This window comes from Pararge aegeria, chromosome 20, assembly GCF_905163445.1.
Source record: "Pararge aegeria chromosome 20, ilParAegt1.1, whole genome shotgun sequence".
Taxonomy (NCBI): Eukaryota; Metazoa; Arthropoda; class Insecta; order Lepidoptera; family Nymphalidae; genus Pararge; species Pararge aegeria.
In genome coordinates this window covers 7,002,302-7,015,293 of record NC_053199.1, presented here as the reverse complement: position 1 = coordinate 7,015,293, position 12,992 = coordinate 7,002,302, and the positions used below count along the sequence as shown (strand labels likewise).

Genomic DNA, 12,992 nt, shown 5'->3' with positions numbered 1-12,992 from the left:
AATTTCATTAGTCGCTATCCAACAAACTGTGTGAATCGCCTTGCCAATTTCAATTAAATCGAACATTGACCACTTACCAATAATAACACATGTTATATGATACGTCATGTTGATAAAAACACTTAAAATACATGTTGTGAATAATAATTTCAGGTGGATAGATCTATTGCACTGTTGAAAAGTTTGGTGATTGAACGTGAGCGATGGGAAGCCAGCTCGGAGGCTTTCCGTTCGCAAATGAGCACAATAGTCGGAGATGTCTTACTTTCTGCTGCATTTATAGCTTACGGCGGTTACTTTGATCAACATGTAAGTAAAATATTCTACTTCCGTCTTAGTATTTCAAAATCCCCTAACTTTGATGTGGTAGTTAAATAAAATAAATGATACTCTTATATATTTGGATTTCGTTTCAGTATCGTCAAAATCTATTCTCGACCTGGACAACCCATCTGGCGGCAGCTAACATCAAGTTCCGCGCTGACATCGCGCGTACTGAGTACCTCAGTAACCCCGACGAGCGCCTACGTTGGCAGGCCAACGCACTGCCTACCGATGAATTGTGCGTCGAGAACGCTATCATGCTTAAGGTACAACGCTGATTAATACTGCGTTGTTGACTTTAACTTTTAGAATTTTTATACAAGGCCCATTATTGGAGGATTTCTGGAATTAAATTTAGCCCTTAACTCTCGTTATAAATAAATGTGACCTTAATTAGATGTAATATTTCGAAATCCCATACTCATAATCATATATTATTTGTATACATTTTAATCTATATGTGCATATCCAAACATTTCCATTCTTTTGCAGCGGTTTAACAGGTACCCGCTAATTATTGATCCATCGGGTCAAGCTACTGAATTTATCATGCGTGAATTTAAGGAGCGTAAGATAACCAAGACTTCCTTCCTCGACGACTCCTTCCGAAAGAACTTGGAGTCGGCTCTCCGTTTCGGTAATCCATTGCTGGTGCAGGTGAGTAAACGTTATTTTGATAACCTTGATAAAAAAAAAAAATCGTTTTAATGAAAAAACTAAATTTTTATTACTCTTACAGGACGTTGAGAATTACGACCCCATTTTGAACCCCGTACTAAATAGAGAGCTCCGTCGTACGGGCGGACGTGTGCTCATTACTCTAGGAGACCAGGATATCGATCTCAGTCCTTCATTTGTGATCTTCTTGAGTACTAGGTATGAAATAAAGTGTATAACTAATATAAAATAACCTCTGCCAAAAAATTTAAGTAATTGTGTAAAATGCCCATTTAGCCTGTAATATAATAAAGCCAAATCTGTGAAATCCAAATCACTTAACCAAAATACAAGAAACAGTCAAAAAATTGTGTTCTTTACGAAAAAAGATAACACCATTTTTAGTCTTATCAAGTTTTGAGTTTAGAGATTTTTTATAACAGAATTGACAACATTGTAGACCTAAAACACCTCATTTATGTTAGTCTGTTTTTACCACATATACCTATTTAGTAATTTTTTTATAACTGTCATACTTTAAATCGCTGGCGTGTTATTTAATTAGGTAGAAAAGAAGCGATTGACTTTTTTTTTAAACAAAGCCAATTCCGAACCTAACGATTATTATAATTTTAGGGACCCAACCGTCGAATTTCCGCCGGATATGTGTTCCCGTGTGACGTTTGTCAATTTCACGGTAACACGTTCTTCACTCCAGTCGCAGTGCTTGCATCGCGTACTGAAAGCCGAAAGGCCAGACATTGATACGAAACGCTCCGATCTGCTCAAACTGCAAGGTATTTATTTTCTTGAGTCACAAGTAGTAACTTACTACTAAAAAAGTAAACACACTGTGGTTAGCATAAATCTTTCAATTTATTATTTACTAGTAGTGGCCCGCGTTCCTCCGATTTTATTACGGTTTATTACAAATTCCGTGGAAACAGATTTTTTACTGGGAAGTCTTTACTCTCCGTCTTTTCACCTAATTATATGCCAAAAATCTTAGTTAGGACGTGAAGGAAGGCAAAAAAACAAACGTAACGTTTTCGCATTTATAATTAGTAAGAATGAATATTAAGTTCGCAAACGATAAATAAGTGATTCCACAGCTCAAAATTAATTTTACAGATTTACGCCAACCCAAGTGATGTGGCTGTTTACTTTTTAAAGTATAATAAAGATATGATATAATGAGTTTATTTTAGGTGAATTTCATCTCCGTCTGCGCCAGCTAGAGAAATCCCTGCTTCAAGCACTTAATGATGCGAAGGGCAAGATCCTTGATGATGATTCCGTCATCGCAACTCTTGAAACGCTTAAAAAAGAGGCTGATGATATTGGTTTAAAGGTCAAGTTGTAATAGTTATATAACAGCTCATGTTATGCTATGAATTGGTATTATTAAGTATTTATTTTTTATTATTATTTTTAGTAGCTAGTCACTCAGACTGTCAAACAAACAAAATTCATGCTTCAAACTTGCTTATAATGTAGACCAAATTTAGAAATTTTGAATAATTTTATTTTGCAGGTCGAAGAGACAGACAAAGTCATTGGTGAAATCGAGACCGTCAGTCAACAATACCTTCCTTTATCCCAAGTAAGTTATGAGTTTAACTTTATCACTAGTGTTTCTTTATTGCTTTATTGAATATACAGTTTTTACATACAATTTTATATGAAATTTCTGAATTCAGACCAGATTTTTTTTTTTTCATTAAATTATATTTGAGACTGGTATATAATAACTCTATTTGTTTTCAGGCATGCAGTAGTATCTATTTCACAATGGAAGCTCTTCACCAAGTGCACTTCCTGTATCAGTACTCACTTAAGATGTTCCTCGACATCTTCAGCACCGTTCTAGTGTATCCAGGACTGAACGGTGTGACTGACTACACTGCTAGGCTGATGACTATCACTGAAGAGCTTTTCACAGTAAGTTGGTTTCCAATTTCAGTTGCAATTCGAAATATACTTTTTTAGGTTGAATTATCTACAATCCCATTTTCAAACGTTGCCGTTATAAAATTTTTGGAGATCAGAAACTATCATGTCTTTTAGTCTTAATTACTGAAGCGGAAGATGAAGAAGATCTGGTCGAATCGAGAGCTACGGAGCCAAAGGAAATCTTCTCTCCTATGCGGTGCAGTAACTTCTGAGTAAATCTGGTACTTTCAGGTGTTCTTAGTACGAGACTTCAACGCTTTCGTTATCTAGTTCCGAAACACAAAAAAGACATTGTAAAATGGACTTATGTTCCTCGTCTTAAATTCTGTAACATCATCCATATTTATTTGCAAACGTTCCACTAATGGATGGTACGCCGGGTGCATTCGCAATTGCAAGTTTAAGTTTGTTAGCGTTCGTTACACGAGCGTTTCTTACGCAATGACGTTTGTGCGCAATGTAGCCAGTTCGGTGGGTACCTATGGAAAAGAAAACCAAAAGTTGTGCTCACGAATGAATGTGATTCTGTAACAAATGTTCTGGTAACGTATGTTCGCAAACGAAAGTTTATAAAGCAATGACGTCCTTAAGAGCGCTAGCCATAGAAACGTAGACAAATCTAGGCTTTATGTCGATAAGAATTAGGTGCATTTTACTCTAGAGCTGCCGTATTTCGTTATTCGAGAACGACTCTCGATGGGAGCAAGATTTTTGGTACTAACATTAATTTTCTTTGTCAGGCGGTATACGAACGGGTGGCACGTGGTATGCTTCATACGGATCGACTGACGTTCGCATTGCTGCTATGTCGCATTCAACTCAAGGGTACCGGTGCCGAAGATACTTTGGATCAACAGTTTGGTGTATTCCTACGTGGTCGAGAGGGTCACGTGGCCTCTACGCCACAGCTGGAGTCTCTGACACAGCAACAACACGAGGCGGCTGCTAGACTTAGCTCCCGGTATGTTATATTCAACTTCATACCTTTTCAGAGCATGGAATGGAAAAAAAACCTAGCAAAGAGTTGTGGAAACTGCAGTAAATGCACCATAAACTACAGACCTACTGGTCAGCCGGTCGGTAAAGAAGTCTATATATATATGAATTTACAAAAATAAAATAAAAACTATTACATAGGAGCAAAGAAAAAACAGTTATACTGTAAACCCAGTCCCTCCCCTCCCTAGTTTACTCTGGCCGATTGAAAGTTTGTAATTTCCGAAAAACTTATTGCCTATAAATTAATAATAACCATTTATTGCAGCCATTATAATATGTCTTGTTATAGCTGCAAGTATTCATGAACTCTCTCATCTTTGGCAGACTGGTGTCGTTCCGGCGATTGCTGGATAAAGCGGCATCGCTACCCGAACTGTCAGCGTGGTTGGCTCAGGCCGCGCCCGAACAGTGCGTACCTACGCTATGGGACGGCGAACCATCCGCACCGCCAAAACCGCATACGCTCGCTATGCACCGCCTTCTACTTATACAGGTAAATAGTGGTTAATAGCCCAGTGATTAACACTTCGGCCTTATTTTCGGGGAACCGAGCTCGACCCCTCGTAGTTTTCCAGAGTTATCTGCTTTTTTTTAATTCAAGCATTTAAATATAACTTGCTTTATTTATGACACGAATCAAGGAAACTTGCAGGCCTGAGAGTTCTCTATAATTTCTTTAAAGGCCTCACACGCCTTTGATCATATATATATAGCTTTAGACCGTAGTCCACCAATCCGCACCGCAGAGCCTTTTCATCCTGGAAGGAAGCGGAGAATTGCCTGTGCTCTGTAGTGGACTCACAATGAGTACTAGTTCTAAAAGTTGTCAGCAAATATTGGTTACTTGATGAATCCGTTTAGTATGAGATGTGATTTCCTTCTTATTTTATTCGTGTCGTATATATATATAAATATTTGTAATTTATCTGCACTAAATTAACGTTAAATTTACTACATCTCTATACATATGTGCTACATTTCCTTGAGACATCCTTACAATAAATTAATTTGTGAATCAGGTCAAGTAAGAGCTAAAATATTGGTAAAATGTTTACAACACGTGCTGCTTTTCTCAAATTATTTTCATTTATCGTTAAAAGAGGCTACATAATATTATTTCTTAACAGGCGTTTAGACCGGATCGTGTTATCGCAGCGGCAACTCAACTTGTTGCTTCAGTACTAGGCCCCAGCTTTATGGCCAAGGCGGAGACGGAATTCGACCTGGCCAATATTACGGAGAATCAACTGAATGCCACTACGCCGGCGTTGTTATGCTCCGTGCCTGGATATGATGCTAGTGGTAAGGAGATAAAAAAATATTTACACCATTCGATTTATTAAATGTATTTATTTAATAACGAGTAAGAGGTTATAGCGAAGGACTTCAACTTCATTTTCGGGAGAGCTAGTTCGAATCTCAGCAAACACTTCTAACTTTTCTAAGTTATGAGTGTTTCAAGCATTTAAAATATCACATGCTCAAACGGTGAAGGAAAACGTGAGGCAACCTGTTTGCCTGCGAGTTCCCCATAATTTTCTCAAAGATGTGTGGAGTCCACCAATCCACACTGGGCCAGCGTAGATTGGCTACGGCCTTAACCTCTTCTCATTGTGGGAGATCTGTCCCCTGTAGTGGATGATGTAAATAACGTTGATTCTCCTAGCTATACTCCTTATTTGAATGATATATTCGCAAGGAATCTTGTGTTAAGCGATATACTTTTCGCATTACGTCACTTTCTATGAACTAAGGTGCCTAAATATCTACAATGACTACATAAGGTACATCTTGTCGCAACATATGATCTGTCAATGTGTTAGAAATATTGTGCGCAGGGAGAAACTAAATTTCATCCTATTTCAAGGTCGCGTGGATGATATGGCAACTGAATTGAACAAGCCGCTATCTAGTATCGCTATCGGATCCGCTGAAGGCTTTAACCAAGCGGAAAGAGCTATTAACACAGCATGTAAAACTGGACGGTATGTACTTATTTATCGTTATATTCAAATAAATATTGCCAAATAAATAAGCCGAACACCAAGCAACGTTTTCGTAGTTATGACATTATTAGAGGAATAAAATTTCACTGTATGTGATTCAGCTTGTCGATATGTATTTAGCATTTTTAAAATCTGACCTGCCATCCTCCAAAATAAAATTAGGGTTTAGATTGTATAAAGGTTTCTAACAATTCGCCCGGTAATAAATGTTTAAAAAAACCAGGCACGTACGCAATCAAAACATTAATAAGTCCTCCATCTCAGGAATAATCGCTTATACGCTTATCTCGAACGTTACTTTGAAGAAAAAATATTCATCTATAATTTATGAATGAACCTTTACTCTGAAAAAACTACCATTATGGGAATTACTTTTACGAATTTTCGAGAACGATGCTGATCTTTAAATAAATTGTCGAGTAAAATATTGATACCCATTTAAATATTTTGGTTATGAACAATATTAATTTCTTCATCTCATGGTTCTCTGGATGGTTTAGTGGGGTTTTCAGAAAGACGCAATCCACTCAAAGTAACTTTTGGAGTTATTTATGTTTGTGTAATTTCACCTAAAGAGAAGAAAATTTCTGCCTCATAAGCGGTTTAGTTCCCAGTCAATAAAACGTACGTTTTTATAGTTTATTCTAGGACCATATTATAATAAAAATAACTCACAGTTTTTACAACTGTCGCGGGTTGAGTCCTATATATGTGCTAAACTATGTCGAATTATGTTCAGTGATATGACTCACAAATATCTAACCAGATGGGTGATGCTGAAGAACGTGCACCTGGCACCTGTATGGTTGGTGCAACTGGAAAAGAAGCTACACTCGTTGCAGCCGCATCCCAACTTCCGCCTGTTCCTCACCACGGAGATCAGCCCCAAGTTGCCCGTCAACTTGTTACGCGCCGGTCGCGTGCTAGTGTTCGAGCCCCCACCTGGAATCCGCGCTAACCTTCTACGAACCTTCGCAACCGTGAGTAAAGCTTTCCTTTTTACACTACATAAATTTATAAATGAATGAATACACTTTTATTGTACACCACATAAACATATCGTAAAATTATAAATAAAAATGTAACACACAAGTATACAATTTATGTTTGTAATCACAATTTATGGTACCTATAAATAAATAAATAAACAACCAGCTGAACTCCCTGGCGCAGCCGTGATCGTTGTGGTTTTAATTTGAAGGTCCCGGGTTCGAGTCCCGACAGGGGCAATATAGGTCTTTTGGATCCAGCGGCTACCTGCGACGCGCTTAATGTCGTCTGTCCACCTCGTTCGGGGTCGACCAGGGGCAATTTAGGAAATTTAAATTATAAATTTTCTCTGATCTGTTCTGGTGGCTTCGACATAGCTACTCGTAGTTATCACCATACCGACAAAGACGTGCTGCTAAGCGATTTAGTGTTCCGGTACGATATCGCATAGAGACCGATTAGGGGTATGGGTTCAATATAACTGGCATACCCCTAACAGGTTAACCCGCCACCATCAAAAACTGCATCATCACCAAGGTAATTTAATACCTATTTTAATTCTATCTTTTTAGGTACCAGCAGCTCGAATGATGAAACAACCGTCTGAACGAGCTAGACTTTACTTCCTGCTTGCGTGGTTCCATGGTACGTTTCAGTTACATATTATCCATTTTAAAATATCGCTAATCATAGTGCCTTTGGTTCGCATCGTGTAAATATAACCTATTAGGTGTAGATACTTTTAATATAATACTTTTTACTTATAAATTACTTACTGAGATATATCTTTTGCCAGGAATCGTGCAAGAACGCTTACGCTATGTACCTCTGGGCTGGGCTAAGTATTACGAGTTCAACGAGAGTGATTTACGTGTGGCCTGCGATACGCTCGATACATGGATTGATGCCACCGCTATGGTAAGTGTAATTTTTTTTTTCCAGTTACGAGAAAGATTTGTTTGCGAGTTGTGATGTTTATGAAAATATTGATTATATACGAAGAAGAAAACGCTTTAGAAGTATTTCTTATAATGTTCTTCTAAAAAATAATGGACTTTTACAAATATCAAATTAAGAACACGATACGCAAAAAATAGAAGTTATTATCATTTAACTCGACATATTATGTGATATTATTATTTTTAAACTATTTGAACGAAAAGTGGTCTAATCGCAAACAAAATTAGAACACAATTGCCCGTTTTCACTAAAGACGGACAAGGCAATGCCTAAGTAAGTAACGCCTAGTGAAAGAAGATTCCTAGTCATTTACCTTTCACCCATGGATTTTCACAAGGCAACTCATATAACCTAATTCGTCTATAGTTCTTGCCACAGGGTGTGGTATTTTATGTTTGTATTATCACATTTGTCATTTTTCGTTATGATTTAAATTATTAAAAAAAGGAATTTATATATTTCTTTGTCAAGTGTCAGTCTACAAGACCCCTAAACTTTACGTACCGCCGAATCGGTGTCGTAACTTGAGACTGCGCCTAACGTTGTTAGACTTTACTTTTTTTTTTTTTTAATCTTTATTTATTTGGGACTTTTATCCAACACGGATATGCCAGCCCCTTCATCCCTTAAGTAACTAGGAAAAAAAAACCTAATAATTATATTAATATAAGGGAAATGTAACAGATACAATCTGTTATTGCTGCCTATGCACAAATATCTCAACAACAGACCTGAAACCTTCTGTGGTCGGCTGAGAGAGAAGGCTCGTTAGAAGACTTTACTTATAAGTTCGTTAACAGTTTTATATCTCTAGGAATCCGATTAAGGCGATCCCCAGGTTTGGTGAAATTCGGGCATTATAATCTTACAGTTAAATGTCGTCACAATAGTGATCTTGATCGGAACGGATCCTATCCGATACTAAACACCCTGATTTTCAGCATTCCAGCTTGTCTTTAGAATTGCATTTACGGAAACACAATCCTTTTTCCCTCCAGGGTCGTACCAACTTGCCTCCAGAGAAGGTCCCATGGGAGGCGCTCGTGACATTGCTGTCGCAGTGCATCTACGGAGGCAAAATCGACAACTTGTTCGACCAGCGTTTACTGCACTCTTTCCTCTGCAAACTTTTCACTCCGCGATCTTTCGAAGCGGACTTTGCTCTTGTAGCTAATGTGGACGGGGTAAGTTCTTTAAAAGATTTCATGTGGTGTTGTAAGTTTAAAGCCGTATATCATTTCTGGTTATAATTTATTTATTTAATAAGGGCACCAACAGTAATAATATTGAACATCTACAATGTAAATACACTTAGAAGCGACCTCATCATGCTTGAAATAATAACAGCATTATAGCTGGAGAAAAATTAATTCTTTTGGTTTTTAAATCATAATAATTGTTCTCTTACCCTGTATGATTTTTTTATCAACATCCAAAGATATGAATGATATTTTTGATCCGAATCGCGGTCTGCGTTCAACCAAAAAGATAGGTAAAAGTTTTTTTTCTTGAAATACTTTTGATAACGCAATACGTTTTACTTTAGAATTATACGAGTTTATTACAACCTCGTTTGTCAATAATTTAATTTTGTAGCAATGCTTTACGCAAATGAAGTTTGTCTACTTAATTTTTTTTATCATAAAAATATCTACAATGCCTAACCAACCTATCTATGTCCAGTAGTCATCAATTGAGAAGACGACGACGATACTAATTTCCTCCTTAACATGATTCGTTATAAATTAAAAGTTGTAAATCTAAATTGTTGCAGGCATCTGGAAACCAACGTCACATAACTATGCCTGACGGAAACCGTCGTGACCACTTCCTCAAATGGATTGAAGAACTTTCCGATCGACAGACTCCATCGTGGTTAGGGTTGCCTAATAACGCCGAAAAGGTACCATTACATTTTGGTTACTCTTATACATTTATTTCAGGTCGTTAAACGAACAAATATTTAGAATAAAATAAACATTCTCATAAAGTGTGGGCTTTCATCTTCGTCTCTCTTCTACAAATCTTCATCACTACGGTAAGACTTGAATGTCGGTTTGATTGAGAAGATCAAGACAAATATGAAAGTGCAGAAATATGAATATGCCTTATTAACTTATCTTAAATTACGGGTCGTGTTAATTGTAACTTTATTTTCAACATTACGAACTATAAAAAAATAAAAGTGTTAATAAGGATAAATAAACTTTATAAAGGTTTAGGTAATATTTTTGATTCGCACAAAGTAACACTATTCGATGAAACGATAGGGGTCATTTGTTTTCGGATTACTTACTGAACTAAAAACGCATTTTGATAGTTTTTTTTTTTATGAATAGGTTCTGCTTACAACCCAAGGAAGTGACCTGGTGTCTAAACTTCTAAAGATGCAGCAACTTGAAGATGAAGAGGAACTAGCGTACAACGCAGCAAGTCAAGACCATGATCCAAGTAAGATACTGAGCAAAGAGACTTTCGTCCTTCATTTATATTTTGTTCAGTTTTAAGTTACTTAAACCTCACACGGATAAAGCGTTGAGACCATTTTTTTTTTACATTAGGCAAAAAAAATGTATAGACCTAGGTGGGCTTATATAATCGCAGCTAACTTTCTCAAAGAGGGGTTCTTGTATTTCATGCACGTTTATTTCTTTACAGATTCGATTGTAGTGGAAGGCGACGGTCGACCAGCATGGATGAAGACTTTGCACCAAACTTCTACCAGTTGGTTGCAAATTTTGCCGCAGGAACTACCGGTTAGTTTTGACTATATTTCAATACATTAGTTTGGCCTTGAAATCACATTTAAGTTTCGGCGCAAGGTTTATTATTGCTGAGTGTTATCCTAACAACACACTTCCATTTTTTACTACGTTTTCTGGTCAATATTGTATGTAAAAGTCATCCAAAACTGCTCCTTACTGCCAGTTAGTTAGGCAGAGAAGAAATAAATTACTTTACTGTCTGCGGTAATGGTCTACTCTAAAGATTTGACTAATAATTAGAAGTAAGATAAAACGGAAATGTTTAAATTTCATGTCATTTTTTTGTATGAATAAAGTTATCTAACCTTTTTTATTTATCCCCAGACCCTACGTCGTACGGTGGAGAATATCAAGGACCCTCTGTATCGTTTCTTCGAGCGGGAAGTTGCGGCCGGCGCTTCGCTGTTACAGCAAGTGCTACACGATCTTCGCAACGTTACCGCTATTTGTCAGGTAATATTTACTACCAACACCATCAAAGTTGTACCAGCAAATGTAGACCATCAAATAACCTTCAAAACATTACCTTATTATAAGATAAAGATGATGATATCCAAGGGATTATCTGTAAGAGATCCCTTTGTAGCGATATAAAACCCGACAAATTGTATACGATATGTTATAATTATTTTTCTGTTATCTTTAATTTTTGTTGTTGTGTTGTGTACAACTATTATACTCCAACTACCATTATCCGTCTTTCAATGTATCCGTAGGTAATCTGCAAGAAAGAGATCTCCCCTTTAAGACTGCCATTTTATATCGATTTCATTTTTGTATTCATCATCATCAAAAGCCTGTAACAGCCTCAGCCAGGATTGCCAAATCCCCACATCGTAAACATTAATTTTAAACTTACATAGTAATTGGTGCCTCATTTCTTATACACGGGTTGTGTACAATAATGTTTTAACGTTATGATGACCTTATATTTGTATGTTAATGAAAGATTTTTTTTTGTCTTTTTTATACAGGGCTCTATGAAGCAGACGAACGAAACTCGCTCCATGGTGGGCGCGTTAGTACGCGGCATGCTCCCACCAGGGTGGAGGCGGTACGCAGTTGCTCGCGGTTGTACCGTGCAGCAGTGGGTAGATGACTTCGCCCGAAGAGTGGGTCAGCTAGCCCACGTGTCCAAAACCGTCGCCGAGAAAGGCGCCAAGCGACTACAGGTAACGCATGGTGGCTCCACCACACGGATTTATACATATATGCATAGTGCATTTAAATTGTATCTATTGGACTGGCTGTCCTGAAGGTTAAAAAATACTGCGGCTAATTTTTGTGTAGGTTTGACCCCGAACTCGGACTCAGTTTTTGACACACATCTAAGGAGACAAATACGCAGTGGGGAATAGTGGTGAGGGACATTGATGAATTATTGAAATGTGATTTTTAGATGCAAATAGATGCAAAATGCTTCCTGAGTAATGGTTGTTTCAATGGATCTGCGTGTGCGCTGATGGGAATAGACGCTCGGGCACTTCAGAAAAGCGTTTATTCGACAATTATGGTCATTTGCAAGTTCTTGAAAAATTTATTACCTCTTAAAATACGTTTCACAGTATGAGTAGTTCAGTATGAACTTTTTACTTTCAGAGTATCCCTGTCTGGCTCGGAGGTCTGCTTAACCCAGAGGCGTATATCACAGCAACACGACAGTGCGTCGCGCAAGCTAACTCCTGGTCGCTTGAAGAGCTGAACCTACAGGTAAAAACTGGCAACCTCTTTTTTGTTTCTCAGAGTTAAAGAAATGTTAAAACAGACTTGAATAATGGAGTTAGTACAAAGCTTCACATGCTCGTTTCTAATAGATAGCATTGAAAACATCTCAAGCCTTCCTATATAAATTGAATGATTAGTACAAAATTTGAACGCTCCTAATCGAAGTTCTATTTCGACAATCGATGCTCCGTAACGTCGGAGTAAAATATAAGAAGTAGCCTCCTCTAATTCCTTTTAAAATTATAAATAATAAGAGGATTTCAAAATTTGCCACTGATTAGCATTAGGTCCATTTTGCTTTGACGTTAGTGTTTCTACACTCGAAACCACATACACGATTGCGAGCGGACAGGACAAGTTTGTTTACAGTAAGTTACAATGCTTTTTTTTAAATTTGACTAAATCATTATTTTTAGGTGACGATTCCGGACCCCGGAACGCCGGCTGAGAACGCTCAAACGGAGTGGTCGTTCACAGTGACGGGGCTCAAGCTGCAAGGAGCTACCGTGAAGGGCAACAGATTGCTGCTCACCAACACTATAATGGTGGATCTACCTTTGACCGTGCTCACTTGGATAAGGTAATTTTACTAAGAAATATTCGCCTTTGTCGG

The 12,992-nt window shown here is 37.6% G+C and overlaps 1 protein-coding gene across 3 annotated transcripts in view; it reads left to right on the top strand.

The window, feature by feature from the left end:
- LOC120632836 (dynein heavy chain, cytoplasmic) overlaps nucleotides 1-12,992 on the top strand; it is a 74,344-nt gene that overhangs the window by 60,818 nt on the left and 534 nt on the right. For all 3 annotated transcript variants that reach the window (XM_039902866.1, XM_039902868.1, XM_039902867.1), the window contains 23 exons: nucleotides 154-309; nucleotides 417-590; nucleotides 817-981; nucleotides 1,064-1,200; nucleotides 1,618-1,778; nucleotides 2,190-2,332; nucleotides 2,516-2,584; nucleotides 2,749-2,922; nucleotides 3,675-3,895; nucleotides 4,258-4,426; nucleotides 5,061-5,235; nucleotides 5,801-5,918; nucleotides 6,706-6,919; nucleotides 7,502-7,574; nucleotides 7,726-7,847; nucleotides 8,888-9,073; nucleotides 9,664-9,792; nucleotides 10,229-10,340; nucleotides 10,548-10,645; nucleotides 10,979-11,107; nucleotides 11,629-11,826; nucleotides 12,254-12,364; nucleotides 12,796-12,959. In XM_039902866.1, the coding sequence (XP_039758800.1) occupies nucleotides 154-309; nucleotides 417-590; nucleotides 817-981; nucleotides 1,064-1,200; nucleotides 1,618-1,778; nucleotides 2,190-2,332; nucleotides 2,516-2,584; nucleotides 2,749-2,922; nucleotides 3,675-3,895; nucleotides 4,258-4,426; nucleotides 5,061-5,235; nucleotides 5,801-5,918; nucleotides 6,706-6,919; nucleotides 7,502-7,574; nucleotides 7,726-7,847; nucleotides 8,888-9,073; nucleotides 9,664-9,792; nucleotides 10,229-10,340; nucleotides 10,548-10,645; nucleotides 10,979-11,107; nucleotides 11,629-11,826; nucleotides 12,254-12,364; nucleotides 12,796-12,959 (3,398 nt within the window). The remainder of the gene's footprint in view (nucleotides 1-153; nucleotides 310-416; nucleotides 591-816; nucleotides 982-1,063; nucleotides 1,201-1,617; nucleotides 1,779-2,189; nucleotides 2,333-2,515; nucleotides 2,585-2,748; nucleotides 2,923-3,674; nucleotides 3,896-4,257; nucleotides 4,427-5,060; nucleotides 5,236-5,800; nucleotides 5,919-6,705; nucleotides 6,920-7,501; nucleotides 7,575-7,725; nucleotides 7,848-8,887; nucleotides 9,074-9,663; nucleotides 9,793-10,228; nucleotides 10,341-10,547; nucleotides 10,646-10,978; nucleotides 11,108-11,628; nucleotides 11,827-12,253; nucleotides 12,365-12,795; nucleotides 12,960-12,992) is intronic.